The following is a 22,569-nucleotide window of genomic DNA, read 5'->3' as shown; positions in this document are numbered from 1 at the left end:
GAACTAAGGCCCACTCCTTTTTAAAATACTCATTAACACCTTTCATTTGATACCCATATCGTACAAACAAATTCTAGAGTCACCCCTGGTCCACCTTCATGTCGATATCTCGAAAAGGCGTCCACCTATAGAACTAAGGTCCACGCCTTTTTAAATACTCATTAACACCTTTCATTTGATACCCATATCGTACAAACAAATTCTAGGGTCACCCCTGGCCCACCTTTATGGCGATATCCCGAAAAGGCGTCCACCCATAGAACAAAGGCCCACTCCCTTTTAAAACACTTATTACACTTTTCGTTTGACACCCATATTGTACAAACGCATTCTAGAGTCAACCCAGGTCCACTTTTATAACGATATTCCGAAATGCGTCCACCTATAGAACTAAGGCCCACTCCTTTTTAACATACTCATTAACACCTTTCATTTGATACCCATATCGTATAAACAAATTCTAGAGTCACCCCTGGTCCACCTTTATGTCGATATCCCGAAAAGGCGTCCACCTATAGAACTAAGGCCCATGCCCTTTTAAAATACTCATTAACACCTTTCATTTGATACCCATATCGTACAAACAAATTCTAGAGTCACCCCTGGTCCACCTTTATGGCGATATCTCGAAAAGGCGTCCACCTATAGAACTAAGGCCCACACCCTTTTAAAATACTCATTAACACCTTTCATTTGATACCCATATCATACAAACAAATTCTAGAGTAACCCCTGGTCCACCTTTATGGCGATATCTCGAAAAGGCGTCAACCTATAGAACTAAGGCCCACACCCTTTTAAAATACTCATTAGCACCTTTCATTTGATACCCATATTGTACAAACAAATTCTAGAGTCACCCCTGGTCCACCTTCATGTCGATATCTCGAAAAGGCGTCCACCTATAGAACTAAGGCCCACTCCCTTTTAACATACTCATTAACACCTTTCATTTGATACCCATATCGTATAAACAAATTCTAGAGTCACCCCTGGTCCACCTTTATGTCGATATCCCGAAAAGGCGTCCACCTATAGAACTAAGGCCCATGCCCTTTTAAAATACTCATTAACACCTTTCATTTGATACCCATATCGTACAAACAAATTCTAGAGTCACCCATGGTCCACCTTTATGGCGATATCTCGAAAAGGCGTCCACCTATAGAACTAAGGCCCACACCCTTTTAAAATACTCATTAGCACCTTTCATTTGATACCCATATCGTATAAACAAATTCTAGAGTCACCCCTGGTCCACCTTTATGTCGATATCCCGAAAAGGCGTCCACCTATAGAACTAAGGCCCATGCCCTTTTAAAATACTCATTAACACCTTTCATTTGATACCCATATCGTACAAACAAATTCTAGAGTCACCCCTGGTCCACCTTTATGGCGATATCTCGAAAAGGCGTCCACCTATAGAACTAAGGCCCACACCCTTTTAAAATACTCATTAACACCTTTCATTTGATACCCATATCATACAAACAAATTCTAGAGTAACCCCTGGTCCACCTTTATGGCGATATCTCGAAAAGGCGTCAACCTATAGAACTAAGGCCCACACCCTTTTAAAATACTCATTAGCACCTTTCATTTGATACCCATATTGTACAAACAAATTCTAGAGTCACCCCTGGTCCACCTTCATGTCGATATCTCGAAAAGGCGTCCACCTATAGAACTAAGGCCCACTCCCTTTTAACATACTCATTAACACCTTTCATTTGATACCCATATCGTATGAACAAATTCTAGAGTCACCCCTGGTCCACCTTTATGTCGATATCCCGAAAAGGCGTCCACCTATAGAACTAAGGCCCATGCCCTTTTAAAATACTCATTAACACCTTTCATTTGATACCCATATCGTACAAACAAATTCTAGAGTCACCCATGGTCCACCTTTATGGCGATATCTCGAAAAGGCGTCCACCTATAGAACTAAGGCCCACACCCTTTTAAAATACTCATTAGCACCTTTCATTTGATACCCATATCGTACAAACAAATTCTCGAGTCAGGCCTGGCCCACCTTTATGGCGATATCCCTAAATGGCGTCCATCTATAGATCTATGGCCCACTTCCTCTTAAAATACTCTTTACTACCTTCCATTTGATAAACATGTCATACAAACACATTCCAGGGTTACCCTAGGTTCCTTTTACAACATGGTGATTTCCCTTACTTTGTCTCCACAGCTCTCAACTGAGTATGTAATGTTCGGTTACACCCGAACTTAGCCTTCCTTACTTGTTCTTTGTTAGTTTTCACTTCAATTGTTGTTTTCCGTTTTTTTGCGCTTTTATTTCTGTTCACGTAAAGCTATTAGAAATTTTTCGGGAAAGATTTTGAACTTCGCAGTAATAATTTTATCAGTTCATTTTAGTTCTTTTATATTATTTTCTTTTCGTCAGGATTATTGCGGAAAAATAGCCAACTTAGTAAAGAGCCTTTGATTCGGACCGCGACCACGGATCCGAATAACATTCCATACTAAGTTATTGGCCCTCATACCTCCCATTGTAGGCTGGAACGCTTTCCTGTATAGGTTTGTAGGTATATGTATATGTACGTTCTTTGCAGCCACGCTCTCTCTCTTCGACGCAGGCGCCTCCGTCGCGGGACTGATCGGTAAGTGCTAGAGTTATAATTTATTAAAATTACCTACATAGTTGACATACAAACATACGTATATATATATATATATCAAATTTTTAAAAACAAACCTACTGGAAGCCAGCAGAGGTTAAGGAGTTGTTGGACTACAGTGGCGAGTCGATAACTACGGCATTATTGGCATTTAGTAAGTTTCAATTTTAATTTTTTTTACGCTAAAGTTTCGCATTTTTATTCTGTAATTTTCAAGTTAAGTTTTTGGTGCACTTTCCAATTTTCCTTTTTACGTAAAACCCTTTTCATTTTTATTCAACAGTTTTCAATTTAAAGTTTTTTTATTTTTGATTTTCCATTGGTTTTTAATTTTTAGTTTTTCATTCTCAATTCTGCCATTAAACAAACTGGTCGTTTTGACTTTCGGTGTCTTGATTTTTTTGAATTACGTAACGTGCTTTTCGCTGTAATTTTACAACCCAGCTTCCCCTTCCTTTTCTCTATTATCTTCAATTTAGCAACCTTATCTTCATCAGTTACATTTTTTTTGTTATACATATAATTATATAGAATTAGTTTCAAACCATTAGCCTTAATGAAAATTCGATATCAGGGCAGTCTTGAATTGTTTTGTTCATTATTTTAGTATAACTAGTTAATAAAGAATTTTATAACGTTTTACGAAGAAATTAAATCTATCGTGTTCATTAGTTAAATGGGTTGAGCTTATCTCAGAATGAGCGGCTAAACACTTTAAATTGGTGTGGGTGTTGCACGAGTGCAATGTAGGGGACGTGGGTGTGAGGCGACAGTGACAGACTAGACAGGCTAGGGACATGGGACATTAACATACATACAAATGTCAGGCTAAGGGGACGTTGCTAAATTTAGGAGTCACAGCGACGTCCAAGGCTGCGTCAAGGTTTTACGCAGAGTGGGAGGGATGACTCCTCCTGACACGGACGGAACTAGCAGGGGCTTGCCAGCATGCCAAATGCCACCTCCGCCTTACCCCAACGGTCAGTTAAACAACAGACCACATGACCGTTATAGTCTAATGTCATCAATTACAGGACGCATAGACTACCTACTACGAACAGATACCCCATCTGCGCTCTTTGGAGCCATAACAGAGGCAGATGCTTTGCACAAGGCTATCCATGGAAGGAGTAGGGTCTTCGGAATACTGTGCTGATCCGTAAATAAACAGATACTGCAAGCTTTTAGATCATTGTAGTGTTTTTCAGGCGAAAGTAGTAGCCATGCCCAAAGCAGTAGCTATACTGGAAAAAATTGCTTAAACTGCAGCTGCGACAACTTTTATATTGACACCCAAGCAGCATATGTAAGCAGAAGAATCGGTAGTCCCTTCTACCCACGCAACTGTTCATAGCCAATGCTAAATCCAGGTGTTAAGCCGGAGTCATTGGTGTCGTATGTCGTATCGCTGTATCCGTATCCCTAACGTAATCATCTGTTTATCGTTACGACGGTAAACCAAAACCCAATTGGTTGGCTACGATACGGTTACGACCTTAGCGGCACCAATAATCGATTGCATTGATTCTCATAAGATTGGTCGAATCAGCTGTTATAAGGTTACCGATACGGTTACCGATAAAACACCAATGTCTCCAGCTTAAGGCCTAACAGTCATTACGGCAGTCAACCTTACTTCATTCAACTAAGTGTAATACTAAGGGCAAAATAGCCTTCAACAAATCGGACCCCTCGTTTTTGTAAAGGGAAGGATAATGCAAACTGCGATCGCAATCCCTTTCATCCAAATAACTAACAAGAATGGCAAAAATTGTTAAATACTGCTGTTTGCATTACCAAAACAAACGCAGTTACTGGATCCATTGCTCATTAACTCATAAGTTACATTGAAGGTATTGTGATGGACTTGAGACAGTTTGTAATGTATGGAGATATATGGTGAAAGAGAGCTGCTGGGCTAAACCTTTTAATCAATCCGGCACACAAAAATGGAGCGGCACCGTCGTAACACAGACTAAAGCACGACACGAGGCGGTTTACTCCTCTACTGTCTATTGTCGTCGGAATAAAGATGAATGCAGAAGGCTGCAAGTAAAATATTCCACTTCCAGTTCTTGTTTCGGTCTCGGCTTCGGTTTAGCTCTCGTCCCAGTTTCAATTTCTTTCATGTGGTCATAGTAAATCGTTCCCGAGATAGTCGGGCTAGCACCTTAATGGGGCTTGTTACTAGAACGTATCGTCACGTTAAACCTTCAGGCCATCCCTCCCTCCCCACCCCCAAGTTCCACAAGGAGCTTGGGGTCGCCAGAGCCTCGTCTGTTAGTGAAACAGGATTCGCCGCGGATAGGTGAGGTTCACAATTGGGTTTGGAGGAGCTATATATTGCGCTGGCAACCTGAAGGGTTATGCTACACAGCCCCTTGAATCTGGTATTTTAGTCGCCTCTTACGACAGGCATACCTACCGCGGGTATATTATGACCCCCTAACCCGCTGAGGTGTGTGTAAATATCGTCTTACATTATATAATTATGATATTCAAATCTACGACCTTTTTTGTGTTTTGTATTCGAAGTGAAATTATGATTACTACTTCCTTATAATTTAGTTTCAGCTGCAAGAATCCATTGTTTTGGCATTTTTGGTTAAGTTTCTCTTCGCTGCCGAGTGCGTCATAGATCCATTAACGCAGACTTGGGAGGACAGTGCAGAAGGGTTTAAAGCAACTAAAGATCCTCTAAACGCAAACATTTTTTTTGTCTTAATATTTCAGATAAAGTATATTTACATAGAAAATGCATTCTTCTTAATGTACAAGGATATTCCTTTAAATATCTATAAAATTTTCAAATTTATAACAATTGTAAGAAATACATATTTTACTTTAATACAATTATACATAAATACATAATTTAATGTATAATACTATAAATTACGCGACATACAAATAACACAACAATTAAGTTGCTATAATATTTTATTGAGTAACTTGCGCGCTGTACAGCAGCTGGATGCTCTCCTGAAAACAAAATAAATATTTAATCTTTTTATCTATGAAGTATTAAAGAAAACAAGTAAGGAAGTCTAAGTTCGGGTGAAACCGAACATTGCATACGCAGCTGTACACTTGAAATGCTGTTGTTGTTTTGTGTGCTAAATAGTGTTACAAGGCTGCGCAAAAATACATATACATATGGTACTGTTCTGAACTAATTGTCGTTTAAAAGAAGCAAAAAGAATACAGAGGCTAACACCAATGACCTTGAGCGGGTAATAATGCAGTTTTCCTTAAGATTTGGGGATTTCCCTACTGTTTATTTTAAAATAAAGATATAACAGAACAATAAACATAAACACACAAGTGCCATTGTACTAAAAAGCGTTATTACAAAAAAAGGGCAGGGTTATTAACGAAATGTTCCAACTTTTACTAGAAATAGCTTATTACCTGCATCTACGCACTTTTACAAAATCTTTTATATAAAAGAAGGCGATTTAACCGATTTAGTCAATTTTTACTGAAAATATTTCCTGTTAAACAACAAAATTTTCGTCGAGTTATGGCTCCAGAAACGTTGGAAAATGCATTGTAAGAAAGGGGCGGTGCCACGCCCATTTTTCAAGATTTGAATTTTTTCCCATTTCTTGTTATAATGGTACAAAATACGATTAGTACAAAACTATTTTTCGCTAAGATTTAACTTATTACTTTTGCCTACGACCCTTTTTAAAGTAATTTTTATAATATTACCTGCTATAAGGAAAATATGTGTACCCAATTTTTTAAAATATGTTAATTTTTCTTCGAGTTATGGCTCCCGAAACATAGAAAATTGAAAAGAAAGCGACCTATGAAAAAAATCGCCGCTAGGTGGCGCAATGATCGAGATATTCACAAAAATCGTATTTGTGGTCCGATTTGGCTCATATTTGGAACACATAATACATACAAGAATAAAAGGCGACCTATGAAAAAAAATCGCCGCTAGGTGGTGCAAGGATCGAGATATTCACAAAAATCGTATTTGTGGCCCGATTTGGCTCATATTTGGAACAAATATTACATACAGTCCGGTAGAAGTGACATCAAAATATTTTGGAGTTGGAGGAGGGACAAGCATACGTGGTGCAGAGTCGAGTAAAGTCTTTGGAAGGATTATGTATTGGGGACTTAGATTGTAACAAATTGTCAGGAAAGAGTCCGTGTAATAATGAGTCACTAAATGAACTAAATAGAATGAGAAATAATAGGCAATTAAATAAACACTAAAAACTTGAAAATAAAGTAATTAAAAAAATGTTTCAAGTTAAACGGTTTTATTGAAAACAATACTTACATGAAATAATAATAATACTAAAAGCTAGAAAATAATTAGTTAGGTCCTGTGTACTAGTCATTACACTCCTCATCAATCTAGGGCGTTGATTAAGCAATAAAATAAAAGCGTTGGACGCGTAAAATTTCTATTGATAGTCATATATAAGACCAACTGAAACTTAATCAATTTATGCTACGCTTCACATTTTTAAAAATTTCGTGCGCCCAACGCTTTTATTTAATTGTCTACGCCCTAGATTGATGGGGAGTGTGATTACTAGTACCTAGGACCCACCTAATTATTTTCTAGCTTTTAGTATTATTATTATTTCATGTAAGTATTGTTTTAAATAAAACCGTTTAACTTAACAAATTTTTTTTAATTATTTTATTTAAATTTGAAACTTTTCGTATTTATTGTTATAAATCCACTTGGGAAATGAAATACCATTGATATAAAGCTCTTTTTTGCAAAGATATATATTATTTTATTGGTCCACGACCCTTTTAAATATCTTTTATATAAAAGTGGGCGTTGGCCTTAACCGATTTCGTAAATTTTTCTTCAAAGCATTCCTTATAGTGAAGGCAACCTCTCTGCCGAATTTTGTTACAATAGGTTTAACGATTTTTGATTTATGATTAATAATATTTGTAAAATTTATTTTATCACAAGTGGGCGGTGCCACGCCCATTTTAAAAAATGTTTCCAAATTTTTTTCAAGAGTCTCAATATCAGTCCACATGTCAAATTTTAACATTCTAGGTGTGTTATTTACTAAATTATCAGGTTTTTTGTGTTTTGCAAAATTTTATATATATATAAAGTGGGCGTTTTCGCTCATTTTCAATACCAATCTATTCTGGGTCCAGATAAGCTATTGTACCAAATTTGGTGAAGATGTCTCAATATTTACTCAAGTTTTCGTGCTAACGGACGGACGGGCATGGCTCAATCAAATTTTTTTTCGATACTGATGATTTTGATATATGGAAGTCTATATCTATCTCGATTCCTTTATACCTGTACAACCAACCGTTATCCAATCAAAGTTAATATACTCTGTGTGCAAAGCACGCTGAGTATAAAAAAAAAAACACTTACCGTTAAGAACATGTACATTGACAGATTTCGAATTCGCATTGGATGGTAGGCATGAATATCTACCAGAATCAGAAATTCTTGCCTTTTGAATTAGAAGATATGACGTTGTTATGTCTCCTTTTTCGGTGATTACAGAAACCCCTCCACGCGGTGAATCATAATTTATTTCCTTAAAAAATAGTTTAAATAACTAGTAATGACAGTTTATATCGAGACTTCAAACCTCGTTATTATGTGTCCAATGTACAGTTAGTGGTGGATCTGGCAGATGTTTAACAATACATGTTAAATTAACTGTGGATCCCATATCGATGTATAACTCTGGCCCTCCTGATATTGTTGTTATTGGCTCTAAATGTTTTTATTATGTTAAGTAGAAATGCAATTCATTTTTATTTTATTTTTTTGATAAACTCACCGACAACCGAAAACACCATTGTATAACCAACAGGAGGTGTGGTGGAGACTTGACACTCATATGTGCCAGAGTCGCGTATTTGTGGAAATTTAATCTGCAATTTTAAAATGAGGATCATAAGACATACATATCATCATATATCTAATTGCTGTTTTTATGTACGGGCCCCTTTTTCGCTCTTATTTGGAACCCAAATCTATAAATAAAGATTTGGTTGTAAAGATGGAGATTCGGGCTATTAGCGACCTTTGGGCAATTTTGGTCGTAGTGATTTTGTTTAGCTATATTTTATTAAAATAATTTGTTAAAAATAAACGATTGTGAGCACGCAAAGAAATATATTTGTACTATGGCACTATTGTTAATAATTGCACTGCATACGCTAGATGACAGCGCAAGCTGTATTGTACGTTAGATGGCAGCGCAAGCTGTAAGTTTAATTGATTGGTGGCGGTTGCTATTATACGCTAGATGGCAGCGCAAGCTGTAAGTTAATAGAACAACTGATTTCTGTTGATATTTGATAAGAGAATTTTATAGTGATTGCGCAAGATGCGCACGGGTCAGGCTCGTATAAGTAATATCGCTAAAGAATTGAACGACTCACTAAAAAATGTTAAGATATCGTTTTTTCTTGAAAGAGATAAGAATGTCGTCGGCTTATATTCAATACCCTCCATCACCAATTTTAGTGAAAATGAGTTTTAGATGCTAAAATGGTTTCTACCTCACCTTTCATATCTGACATTAATGCCAGCTTCAAGACTTAGCTCAAATTGTATATATAAATTCTCATTTTGAAAATTTCTGTATCAGCAAAACCCTATATCAGCATACATTTTCATATCCAGCTATACACTTAAGCATAGCAAATTATAGCTTTAATCACATCACGTTGGGGTGCAATGGTGTAATAAGGTCGAGATAGACACAAACTTCCGTATATCAATATTACCAGTGTCGAAAAATATTTTGTCAGGTCCGTCTGTGCGTCCGTCCGCGGCTAACGTTTTTGATAATACCTGCTCTAAGAATCAACATCATGGTCTTCGATATGGTACTGTAGCATTTTACCTATTATTACAAGGCATCATTCTTAAAACATGGTTCGAAATATACGCTACATCCAAAAAACTAATATGTTCTTTTGTCGCAATAACCCCTATCAACAATCTATTTTAAAAAACAATTTCCATTCGAACAGAAAACCCTCCATCTGAATACACAGCGGGATCTTTTATCAACCTTTGAGGCACTTCATTTTATTAACAATTTACAATATAGCTGCCAAAACGGTTTTTTCTCAGATAACTTGCCTGAAAGGGGATAGAAGATAATGGGGTTTATGTTGTGCGGTAACTCCTTACAGAAGGAACAATAATTGTGAATGTTCATGTACCACAATCTTGAAGAACTGGTCGAGTAGCTTTCCTACCAAAGGCGTGGAAGATCGGCATATAAGTAACCCAAAGCCTACAGGTGCAATAGCTTAACATCATTACTGCTGAAAACCTTTGAGAGGCTAATAGACGTGTATATAAAGTCCAAAGTATGTGAAAAACTGCTCCCAAATCGGTAGACACTGCACTGCATAGGGTAGTAAAAAACATAGAGAAAGCCCTGGAATATAAGGATTATGTCTTAGGAGTATTCGTAGACATTTCTGGGGCTTTCAACAATGTCTCTACGCGAGCGATCATGGATGGTCTTAACTACATTGAAGTACATACAGCCATAACCAGATGGATCGGCTGCATGTTAAATTGCAGGAAGATTACCTCACATTGGGGATTGTATGAGGCCACGAAATCAGTGGACAGGGACACGCCGCAGGGCGGGATACTATCACCTCTGCTGCGGACGCCGGTCATCAACCAACAACTCAGGCGGTTCGATGAGCGACCTAGTCAAACTTATGGCTTACGCAGATGACGTTACAATTGTCATAAGTGGAAAGTGTCTTCCAACGATTAGCTCATTAATGGCTCGGGCGCTTGGTCTTGTTCGCTAAGAGGTACAAGTTCCCAAATTGGATCATGCCCAAGCTAGGAGGGGTGTCCCTGCAGGAGAAACCTTGCACTAGATATCTAGGAATCATTCACTCAACGTGAAGGAGGGAGTGAAGAAGCCCTCGACGACACTTTATAATAATAATAATAATAATAATAATACCCAACGGATTAAACCCTCCAAAGCCCGCCCGACCGGCGCGAGGGGCGCATCCGCATGACGCACGGATTTGTTATTGCCGAGTTGTTGATAGGCGGAGGTTTGTTAAGCGTCGAGATCTAAAACTGCTCAGCTACAGAATAAAAATCATCAGCTGAGTACTATACATAACAGTTAGAAATTACATAGAAATTATACATATATATACTACATTGTTAAATAAGTGAACATTTTTAATTTATTTGATTTTTTTTTTTTTTTTTTTTTTTGTTAAGAGTTAAGATAGGATAAGACAGTTTTCTTTATGGTAAAAAGTGAATCCGTTATATCAAATGAATTAGAATGAGTGTTAAAATCATGACACAAACACCGAAAAGATTCATTTAATTCGAAATTAGTTCTACACTGACTCAAAAGAAGAGGTTTGTAATGTCTTGACACCCGTGATGGGACGTTGAAATTTACTTCGTTCAAAAGAATTGGACTAGAAATCAGTCCATTCAGGAGTTTAGCCATAAATATAACGCCTAGCATTTCTCTACGACTTGCAAGAGTTGGAAGATTGATAAGCTTTAACCGACTAGTATAAGGTGGAAGATTATACGCAGAGTCCCACTGAAAATTCCTTAAAGAGAAAAGTAGAAATTGCTTTTGTATTGATTCAAGTCTATCTGCATGAACTCGATATTGTGGATTCCAGACTATTGATCCGTATTCTAGTATCGGTCTAACTAAGGTGATGAAAAGGGCTTTAGTTACATAAGGGTCACTAAATTCTTTGGACCACCGTTTCACGTATGAAAGAACACCTCTAGCCTTATTGACAGTAGCATTAATATGAAGGTTGAAACTAAGTTTAGCATCTATCGTGACTCCCAAGTCCTCAAAATAGTTTACTGATAGAAGACAAATATTATTAATTACGTAAGAGGCTGCTGGCAAAGATCTTCGAGATAGGCACATGAATTTGCATTTATTGAGGTTCAGCGGCATTGAATTTACGTTGCACCAAGTAACTAGGCAGTTTAAATCCCCTTGAAGCAAGGGACGTTCTTCGATAGACGCATAAGACCTAAAAAGTTTTACATCATCAGCATACATTAAGATTTTGGAATATTTTATAGTGGTACAGATATCATTAATAAATAGCAAGAACAGAATTGGACCAAGGTGGCTGCCTTGTGGGACGCCAGAGGGAACATCGATGACATTTGAAAAAGTATTTTTAAAAATAACTTTTTGCGTTCGACCGCAGAGATACGACGAGATCCACTGGGTGAGACCAGGTTGGAAGCCAAGCCGATCCAGCTTGTAGATAAGTAAGGAGTGGGATACTTTGTCAAATGCTTTACTGAAATCAGTATAAATAACATCTGTGTGAAGATTTTCTCTAAATCCCTTAGAAACATGAGTTGTGAATTCAAGTAGATTAGTAATGGTAGATTTGCCTTTACAGAATCCGTGTTGCGGTTCTGCAATCAAAGTAGAAATGGAAAATGTTAGCTGATTGGTAACGATAGCTTCAAACAACTTTGGGATGGCCGACAACTTTGCTATTCCTCGATAGTTCTCTACACACGACCTACTACCACTTTTGTGAAGGGGTATGAGAAAAGATTCCTTCCAAGCAGAAGGAAAGACTCCACTTTTTAGGGACATATTGAATAAATCAGTTAGTGGCTGATAAATGTGCTCAGCGCATTTTTTAAGAAAACAAGTAGGAATTAAATCAGGACCGTACTTGTAAGATTCTTTCAAAGACGTTAAATATGAAAAAACTTCATCCGGATATATTTCTGGAATATTAATGGTGTTAAGTGAGTTAAGCTGAAATGGATATTCATTTGAAAAAGTATTAAATTCATTGGAATAGTTGGACTTGAAAAATTGTGCAAAGAAGTTAGCAATATCTTGATCGTCGCTAGACAAATCACCCTGGTATTTTAAAGCAGAGGGAAACCCTTTAACCCTACGTTTAGAGTTCACGAAATTATAGAAAGCTTTCGGATTGCAAGTTATTTTCCTTTTCATCTTACAGATGTACGTATTATAGCACTTTTTGTTTAATTCAAAATATTTATGACGCAAAATAGAGTAATGCAAGTAATCGGAGTGAGAGCCCGACCTTTTGTATAATTTGAAGAAGCGAGATTTTCTGTTTTTTAAGGACTTCAGCTCTTTAGTGAACCATATTTGGACTGATTCGGTAGACACACGTTTTCGCTTAGGTACGTGTTTTTCCAAAATACCGTAAATGGTGGTATAAAAGTCAGAAACATTTTTGTCAATATCAACACCATATTTGGGCCAAGCCACTGTAGATAAAGTTTGATTAAGTTTACTAAAATTAGCCTTCGCGAATTGAAATCTGAAACTAGAGTCGTATTTAGTATGCATGTAAAAGAATGCTATGGTGTATGTCGGGTTTATCACCCTCTCTCTCTGATTGGGTATTAACATCGATTGTAAAGCCTATCCTATACTATGGAGTCCTTGTTAGGTGGACGGCCACACAAAAAATAACCTACCCCAAAAAAACTAGAAGGGGAATGCAGGCATTTCGGGAGCCCTGAAAACAACCCCGACGGCTGTACTGTATGGCATTCTGCAAATTCCACCTGCAGACCTGGTGGCAATAATCTCGCATAGCACAGTATCTTAAAGTCTGTTAGAGTGTAAGCAATCCCTGAAAAGAATCGGGACACGGAGAAGCATAAATCTATATTGGGTCCCGTGGCATATGGGAATAGATGGGAATGAAAAAGCGGATAAACTAGCTAAAAAGGGCGCATCCCTCGAAGCTTGCTCTGTAGATGTCTTAACTAGATTGGGGAGATTAAGAGAAGGCGGAAGATGCACATGATCGACCAAGCGGGAAAGGCGTGGATTCAAGCAAGGGGCTGCAAATTGTCAAATTTTGTGTAGGTCTTACAACCTTGGACTAACAAAGTTTCTTCTATCATTAAAAAGGGAGGACTGTATACTCATGACAGGACTTCTGTCTGAACACCGCATTCAGGCATCACATGCCTTTAAATTAGGCTTGGTCAGTGATAGCAGATGATTTGCCAAAAGGACATAATTATTTCATAACATAGGTCCTGATTTTTGATAGGGTTTTTTAGTTTGGTCGTTAAAAAAACGTCAGGTAACACTACGGACTCATTCAGTCTATGTGAGGTCCTAATGGACCGGGCAGTTCAAAATCTCCATACCTGTAGGGACCAATCTCCAGTTATTTTATTGTATATAGAAGTGAATCGTTGATCTGATGTATAGGTACTCTCGCCCACAGTAAGTAGATGTAAATCTCGGTGTCTTATCCACGATACCTTGAATGATATAATTTTATATTAGAACATTGCAGTTTGTATAGTTACACAGTGAAACCTCGATACAACGAAAGCGAAAAAGTTGCTAGTTCTCGTATTACATATACGAGTATACTAGGGCGGACATTATAAATTACATAAACGATTTCTTCCAGCTCACTACTTCAGCCGGTGACACCTACATCAAAAATATTACATACATTTTGGTGAGGTGTAAAAAAATGGATAATACTATAGTCCCGAGCAATATAACTTTCAGCCCAGTGCGACACTTTTTAACCGTATCCAATCTGGATTAACATTTATATGGTGGGTGTGAGACAAGGGGTTCCCCCCATAAATTCAGAAAACAAAAATTCGGAAACGCATTTTTTCAGAAAACATTAGTCAGAACCCTTTTTTCAGAAAGCCAAAATTCAGAAGTCAAAATTCAGAAACAAAAATTCAGAAATCAATATTCAGAAGTCAAATTTCAGAAGTCAAATTTCAGAAGTCAAAATTCAGAAAGTAATCAGCAAAAAAATTTAATGTTTTTGTTGTCTGATTACTTGCTGAATCTTGACTTCTGAAATTTTTTTCAGCCTGGAACACAGCAACGTCGAAAGAAGGCGTTATATCCAATCGAATTATGGAATATGTGTAATATCACCAAATTGGGTGAAGTCCGTACAAATAATTCTATCGAAAGGTGGCACAACGTCATTCGAAGTGCGTTTGGGACACACGCTAACATACATATTTAATTTCATAAATAAAATAAAAAACGAACATGCAATAACAGAAACAGAACTGCAGCAATTTTTAGCTAGAGGCGAGCCATATCGGAAACGCAAGATAAAATATAAAGACTTCGTTTTTTTAATATTGTAAATTCATTTGAAAAAGATAAACGCGAAAAGATTTAATTAATTACATGCTTGCTATTGCACACAATTGAAAATTTTATATTTTACCACTTTTTCTTTATACATAATTCCTTCCAAATAAATGAATGTTTCTGAATTTTGAGAAAAATTTAATGTTTTTTCTGTCGTGTGATTACTTTCTGAATTTTGACTTCTGAAATTTGACTTCTGAATTTTCACTTCTGAAATTTCACTTCTCAGTTTTGACCTCAGAATTTTGTCTTTCTGAAAAAAGGGTTCTGACTAATATTTTCTGAAAAATGTGTTTCTGAATTTTTGTTTTCTGAATTTATGGGGGGCACCGAGACTAGGAAAGTCGTTTATTTGACTTATAAGGATCGCCATAATATGTACACATATGCATATTAAAACACAGATATAACAAAATGTTGAAGTGAGGCAGGTATTTCTTTATTTACAGGCTTTTCTAAGCCAACTGTAAGTCACCCAATATTTTTTCTTTTAGGCAAACAGTAGTTTTATAATAATGGCCATTTTTAATTTTTGTAAAAACTGTTTTTGTTTTTATCGGCCTATTGATAAATGATTCAAGGTTCGATTCGAGCTCAAGGCCAGAACAATACTTTTTTTCTAATGATAATTATTGTTATTTTTTAATTTTTCTAAATTTGAAAAATTGTATTTTGCTTTTGGAATAGTAAGTAGAATATTTTTCAGACTTTTTCAAATTTAGAACAATTAAAAAATAACAATAATTATCATTAGAAAAAAATTATTGTTCTGGCCTTGAGCTCGAATCGAACCTTGAATCTTTTGTTAAAAACTTTTTTTGAAGGAGTTTACGTAAGTTAACCACCATTCGCACTCTCGGAACCCGAAATGGAAAATGTAATGAATATTTTCTCAGGAGACGACCTGGAAGTGTGAGGATATCAAAAAAGTTACTAATAAATTTTCACTGAGAAGCTTTTATGGCAAAAATACGCTCGGAGTTTTTACCAAAGCACTGCCGAGGGGCGGCTTGCTCAGAAAAACTTGAACCCAGGGCTTTCGGAGTGGTAGGTATATATGGGAATAATAATATAACTTTAGCAAATGGCGCCAAATTGTCAATTTCTGAAATAAAGAATAGCAGAATTCAAATCTGCGCACCCACGTGGCTCGTTGATCCGTTAGTTTTCTATGTTCAACCATCAATTGCCTCGTCATTTTGGTTGAACGTCAAAAAAATCGATTTGTAGAAAATATACTTTAGTTATTTAGTTATAGTTAAATTTTTTTATTTTCATACATTGTATTTCGAAAGTTTTGTACAAAGCGTAAGCAACTGACGAGTGAAATGTGAATCATGCTACTGATTATTTGCATTTTGCTCTTTGATTCGGGAGGAACGTTTTACAGCACAAAAATTACAAAAATAAATGCAAAGCGGGATAACTTCCGAAGAGGTTTTAGCTTCTCTTCCAATTTGCGTGGTTCTGATTTTAATTTCGTTTTATCAAGTTCGCTATAAAGAGGTTTTACTGCAGCTACTTATTTTCACTGGGGCATAGTCATAGTCACAATAAAATATATTTTATATTTAGTTGCAGCTTTTTTGACATATAGCTCATGGAAAATTATGTCAAAAAGCTGCAATTTATGTTTGTTTGTTTAATGGTGTGTTCAATTTGTACTTATTATTAAGAATTCATGAGCTTAACATCGGCATATAATAATTGAATATTCAATTATTATGTTTTTCTAAGAGAAACTAAAAAGAAAGAAAGAAACATATACTGGCATATTGCGATAGTACCATTTCGAAAACCGCCAACGTAAATTGCCTGATGGTGATTACGTTGGTGGTTTTCGAAATGGCACCATCGCAATATGCCAGTAAATGTTTTTTTCTTTCTCTTCAGTTTCCCTTAGAAAAACATAATAAATGAATATTCAATTATTATAAGCCGCTGTTAAGCTCATGAATTCTTAATAAAAAGCTGCAACTAAATTTAAAACCTATTTTATTTTGACTATGACTATGCGGCACTGTGTATTTTCTGAAAACCTAATTTTTATAAATGCATTCATTTGCTCCTGTCATTTGGCTCAATGCCCATCCGATGACTACACTGTGCGGTATGTCATCAATGCTTACTGTTTTGTTTCCAAGGTTTTTAATACGGCAGTTTAAATGTGCTGTTTTACCAACCAACGATGTCACATTTTTCGTAGCTGAAGTATCAAAATATGGCCCTCTATCAAGCGGTCTATTCCCATTCAAATATGTGTTTTCCCCTAGTGATTGGATTGCCTCCTCGCCCCCCTTTGTATTTTGCCCGAGCTCCGAACCGTTGAATTGTTGGTTGTGATCAATATACACATATTGGCAGTCGATTTTTTTATGAAAAACTATATACAAAAAAAGAAAAATGAATAATTAGTAAACAATTTAAATTAAATTAAACTTTAAATTAACTTTAATTTATTGCAAGATTTTCTTTTCTTTTTAAGTAGGAGATGTAGTATTTTTTCTCTAATTATGTAGTGGGTCCTTGCTTTATGCCACTCATTTTTTGTTAATTATACAGTTATTACTCACATATATAAACTATAGTAAATCCAAAAATTGCTTTTAAGTTGCGAAACATTTTATTATTAAAACAAAAGTGTGAAATTATTTCAGTTTCTTCAGGTAGCAGGACATACTTTTGGTTTTCAACACACAACAGAAACTTTTTTACTATAAAATGCACATAATACTTCCTTGACATGAGCCTGGTAATGACGCATGCGCTTTAAGCCCGACATTTGTATTTCTATTATTTAATACTCATGTCGGATTTTTTTTGTAATGAAGCGTCATAAAACAATAATATCGGTTACGTTTTAATAAGTTATGCTATGCGAAAAAAATATTAAAATTTTTTATCATCTCAGGGTTAAACATAGTCTAAGTTGTCAGTCGTAATCTGTTTCGTGAATTCTAACAGCTTTCATGGCATAAGTATTATTTACCCATACAATAAATTATGGGTGAAATTGAGGTTTAGCAATGTCAGCTGCCCGTAAGTACGCGAAAGAATAGGGTTTGTGCCGAAATGGGTACAACTTTGAGGTTCACGTCGTGATTTATCAGGACGGTGTGCCATTGGCATTGAAAATTTGTAGATAATTTCTATAGAGTTCCGTCATCAGTACTTATAGCCGACATAAAACTCTTTAAGCCGGAGTCAGTGCCGTATGTCGTATCGCTGTATCCGTATCCCTAACGTAATCAGCTGTTTATCGTTACGACGGTAAACCAAAACCCAATTGGTTGGCTACGATACGGTTACGACCTTAGCGGCACCAATAATCGATTGCATTGATTATCATAAGGTTGGTCGAATCAGCTGTTATAAGGTTACCGATACGGTTACCGATAAAGCACCAATGTCTCCAGCTTAAGATTGTGTTTAAGCACAGACAGTTTTGTTGATGGAACTTGTTACTTTCTGAGAAAGGAGTGACGAGGAAAGCGGGTGGGCACCTAATTTCTTGTTAACAGCAGGATTGAGCATTTTAGCACCATTACTAAATGCACTGTGAAACTTTTCTGAAAAATGGCACCATCACTAAAAATTTTGCACTATTTTCACTTAAGGGCCAATTAATGGTGACATAACCATAAAACCATAACCAGATAAAACAGCTGATCGAACCAACCTTATGGAAATCAATGTAATCGACTAATGGTGCCATAACCATACCATAGCCAACCAATTGGTTTTTGGTTTCTCGCCAAATCCATAACCTAAAAATATTTGAGTTGGTGAATTTAATAACTTTTTGTAGATCTTATTCATTGTTTTGGATACGTTATGACTAAGAGACTTATTTTTTGTGGAATATGTTTGTAATTTTTTGCGTTTTCCTCATTTTTATGAAATTTTCACGATTTTTAGGTTAAGGCACCATTAATCGATCACATTGGAGATGGTTATGGATATGGGAATGGTTACGACTATGGCGTTAGGGTTAAGGAAGTTTAGTTAGCCCTTTATATCCGACATAAAACTCTTTAGAATGTGTTTAAGCACAGACAGTTTTGTTGATTGAACTTGTTATTTTCCGAAGAGGGGGTGACGAGGAAAGCGGGCGGGCACCGAAATTCTTGTGAACAGCAGGATTGGGTATTTTAGCACCATCACTAAATGCACTGTGAAACTTTACTGAAAAATGGCACCATCACTAAAAATTGTACACTATCTATTTTCACTTAGTGATAGTTTTTAGTGCACTATGCCAAACCTTGGTGCTCAGCAACTCGCCTTGTTGCTCAGCAACTATCTTCTCTACACAAATTCTGAGTAAATGCGCGTGACGGGATCTACCTGTTCTATGCTGACTACGAACGGCTTAGAAAACGTGTTTCTAAATTTTTAACGTTACGGAGCACCCTACCATCACACCTTAGACCTAGTTTAAATATAACGTCGCACAGTCATAGTCAAAATAAAAGAGTTTTTAAATTGAATTGCAGCTTTTTGACATAATTTTCGATGAGCTATCTGTCAAAAAAGCTGCAACTAAATATAAAATCTATTTTATTTTGACTATGCGCCAACGAGATTATCTTCATTTTCGTACTTAACATCTAATCGATAATTATGAAGCTTTACAGATGCTGATCTGCTTTTCGAGGTTAAGCCCCATATTTAGGGTTTCATTTCGAAATCCTTCCTTTTCAGATCTCTAGTTCTTTTTATTCGTATCCATCCCTTATTCTCAGTCCCAGTCCTAATCCTACCCCCAGTCCCGATTCCGACCACAGTCTCAGTCGCTCCCTGGGCCATTTTCCGAAATAGAGTGTCGTAAATACTAATCTATATACCAAATTTCATGTAAACGGAACCGTGAATATGTTTGAATAAATTCATGAATATGTTGGAATAAATCAGTCCTAGCTCATTTCCCGCAAAGAAGAAACACTCTGAGAGTTGCTGTGGAGCTATCCTGCAAGTTTCAATAAAATTGTTGGAGTGGTTTCGAAGTCCATAAGCTGCATACAAACATACATAGAGAATAAGATTATATCTCCTTAGTGCAAATACATACAAACATACCAAAAGATAGAACTTTTGTTTAAGAGCTTTAGCGAAAGAATATTTTTTAAGAGATGTAAGCATTCTTAACGATTTATGTTGCATTAACATGGCAACACGCATAAATATGTCAAGCTCACATGAAATGAAAATTCATACATACATACTTATAAATATACTCCCGAATTAAATAACGCTTGGGAATGCTGGCTTTTTCACCTGTCGATCTAATTCAACATGTATGTGACGCATAATGTGATGTGATGAAAGTCCCATCCAAAGCAAGTTTGCTGGTACAGTTCACAACGAACAAACACACGAAAAAATTTTACTTTTGTTTAACAAATTTTTCTCAGATTAGAATAAATCAAGTATTATTTTTTTTTATGAATAAGAAAGGATAATATCCATCCGTTTTCTATTAAAATTTTATATTTTTATATTTATGATTTTTTACTACATTTTAGCAATTCGCCACGCTCCTATAATATATACCTTCAAATTATATTGCAAATGTCTATCTAACAAAGCTAAGCTTTCAAATGCAAAAAACCATTTTAAAATCGAAGCATTTTGTGTGAAGTTATGGCATTTCAACGGTACTTAACGACTTTATTAAATAAGATTTAAGATATGTATATATGACTGGGACCGCAGTTCAAAGCGATTAATTGATATCGATAATAAAAAATTGCGGTAAAATTTTGCATTAGTACACCACGCTTTGGGAATAATAGCTTCGTCACATAAGCAGTTTTTTATATAGATGAATTTAACACAAGCTTATGCATTATGAGTAGATTGCACGTATTTTTATGGAGAACGGTAGAATGAGCGACACTGGCGCCATCTGATATTGAAAAGTTGCCAATTCCCAAATCTTGTTACAAGCAAAGCATAAGAAGAAGAATTTGACATTTGCTTTGGCTAAGGGTGTTGGCACACTTTGCAAGTGAAATTATTTTTCCCACTCGTTGTTAAATTTTATAACATTTTTCGCAAGTAAAAACTGCAATATAAGAAATGAATACGACACAAAATATGTTAGCAAGTATTTTTTTGTATAGGGAGAATATTTATATCAGTGCTTCGTGAAATTTTGTATGTGAGCGGGCAAAGCGAAATAAACTTAAATTGCAAGGTCTGAAATTCCTTCCTCCTAGGGATCCTCCTAGATGTCAAAACTAACTTTGGTAACGTTTTACAAGACGGTGCACAACCTAATTTTTATCCAAAATTATCGAAGATATCAAAATACACGTTTCGACATCCGTCTTTAGAATCCAAAGGCGAAAATTAAAAAACGTGGTTGTTGTATTTTGCCAGATTTGTTGTACGCACACACACTAATACAGAAAGGCGTTCTGCGCGGATTTAGTTATGACCCCAAACCTTTGTTGGACTCACCAAGGGTTATTTTTTTTAATCTCGACCTAAGACCGCCAACGCAGAAGGGTGCTCTGTGCACCACATTTCGGACACGGGGTCATTTTCCGATTTTTCGTTAATATCTCTCGACAAATAAAATCCCTTTACCCAAGCGTGGTGTACTAATGCAAAAGTTTACCGCAAACTTTTATTATCGATATCAATTAATCGCTTTGAATGCCGGTCCCATCTTTTATAATATGTCATCATCATTTGTTGTAATTTTATATTGAGCAGTTTTTGTTTTGTACATAGTAAAACTATGTTTTTTTAATTTGTTATAATTTATCTAGAATCGTGTAAGGAAAAAGAACATAATGATACGAATAGTGGCATTAAATGAAGAATGCAATGATGAGCCGGAAAATCAAATTGTGGTTACCAAAGAAGCGCAGGTGAGTGTATGCCGTTCATTGGACAATAAAATAAAAATATGTTGTCTATAAGGAAGCAATTGCGGAGACAGAATACCTTAAAGCAATCAATCTGAAATGGAAAGGAGATGTTAAATCTGCTCTATCCTTATTGAATCAGCTATTGGAAACGCAAGTGCTCAATGAGGTACGGTCTTTTTTGTGTTTATTTTTCGCGCGAGAGTACCTATCTTTGTATATGGGAACACTAATATAATTTTTTTTAGCTACTGGCGGAAGACACTAGCGGAAAACTGCGAACAATTCGATACAATTGCCATAAGAATATAGCATTCATATATGAAGAGGGGAATGAAAATGATTTAGCCTTGGAGCATTATGTTATGGTAATACTATTCTATTTCAGATTTTTATTTTTTCAAGTATCACAATGGCATGCCGGTGTGCTTTGGGACTAGCAATTGCAGTTGTATCCCAATGCTTCATCCAGACGTTCACCTAATGTGAAGAAAAATTAGATTTTGTTATTTTTTGTTTAACAAATGGCAGGAAAACTTCCCGAAGCCTTTTTGGGAGTGTTGTGGAAGTAAAAGATTTTTATCCGGAAAGCGGATGCATCAACACCTTAAAGAACCTCCCTGAATATCGTACACACTATCTTATTTGAACATATGGAATTATTTCCTATTTGTGTCTCGAACTTGACTAATAAGCTTAATATTTGGGGGGATGGAATGGGTCATTAACTCGGATTGGTCACAGTGCTACACACACAGCCGTTTCAGGCAACGCCTTTCTGAATGACGAGCGGGTTGTGCGGTTTAGAATAGAACGTTCAATGTGGTTATATTATATCGTTCCCAAGATGCC

The 22,569-nt window shown here is 36.2% G+C and overlaps 2 protein-coding genes across 2 annotated transcripts in view; one reads left to right on the top strand and one right to left on the bottom strand.

Moving 5' to 3' along the window:
• Window positions 1–5,388: 5,388 nt before the first annotated feature.
• Window positions 5,389–17,734, bottom strand: LOC137239464 (zwei Ig domain protein zig-8-like). Its single transcript, XM_067764789.1, has 7 exons — window positions 17,413–17,734; window positions 16,969–17,222; window positions 13,846–13,962; window positions 8,462–8,555; window positions 8,267–8,394; window positions 8,044–8,212; window positions 5,389–5,639 (listed from the first exon to the last, which is right to left on the bottom strand). Exons 1-7 carry the CDS (start codon window positions 17,582–17,584, stop codon window positions 5,533–5,535), a joined length of 1,041 nt encoding a protein of 346 aa, XP_067620890.1. The 5' UTR covers window positions 17,585–17,734; the 3' UTR covers window positions 5,389–5,532.
• Window positions 17,735–21,552: 3,818 nt separating this feature from the next.
• LOC137239460 (calcineurin-binding protein cabin-1-like) overlaps window positions 21,553–22,569 on the top strand; it is a 61,716-nt gene continuing 60,699 nt past the window's right edge. The window contains exons 1-3 of the mRNA XM_067764782.1: window positions 21,553–21,720; window positions 21,773–21,886; window positions 21,966–22,085. Coding sequence (XP_067620883.1) covers window positions 21,643–21,720; window positions 21,773–21,886; window positions 21,966–22,085 — 312 coding nt within the window. The 5' untranslated portion in view covers window positions 21,553–21,642. The remainder of the gene's footprint in view (window positions 21,721–21,772; window positions 21,887–21,965; window positions 22,086–22,569) is intronic.

Source organism: Eurosta solidaginis, chromosome 2 (genome assembly GCF_040869045.1).
Source record: "Eurosta solidaginis isolate ZX-2024a chromosome 2, ASM4086904v1, whole genome shotgun sequence".
NCBI classification, from domain to species: domain Eukaryota; kingdom Metazoa; phylum Arthropoda; class Insecta; order Diptera; family Tephritidae; genus Eurosta; species Eurosta solidaginis.
This window is presented reverse-complemented; position numbering and strand designations above follow the sequence as displayed.

What these genes read in the sequence shown, in the direction of transcription:
- LOC137239464 (XM_067764789.1), bottom strand. Translation starts at nt 17,584, where the DNA reads ATGTCAAGGAAGTATTATGTGCATTTTATAGTAAAAAAGTTTCTGTTG. An exon ending in AATGGTGTTTTCGGTTGTCG is followed by an intron (nt 8,395 to 8,461) that starts GTGAGTTTATCA and finishes AAAAACATTTAG; the next exon opens with AGCCAATAACAACAATATCA. An exon ending in ATTGGACACATAATAACGAG is followed by an intron (nt 8,213 to 8,266) that starts GTTTGAAGTCTC and finishes CTATTTTTTAAG; the next exon opens with GAAATAAATTATGATTCACC.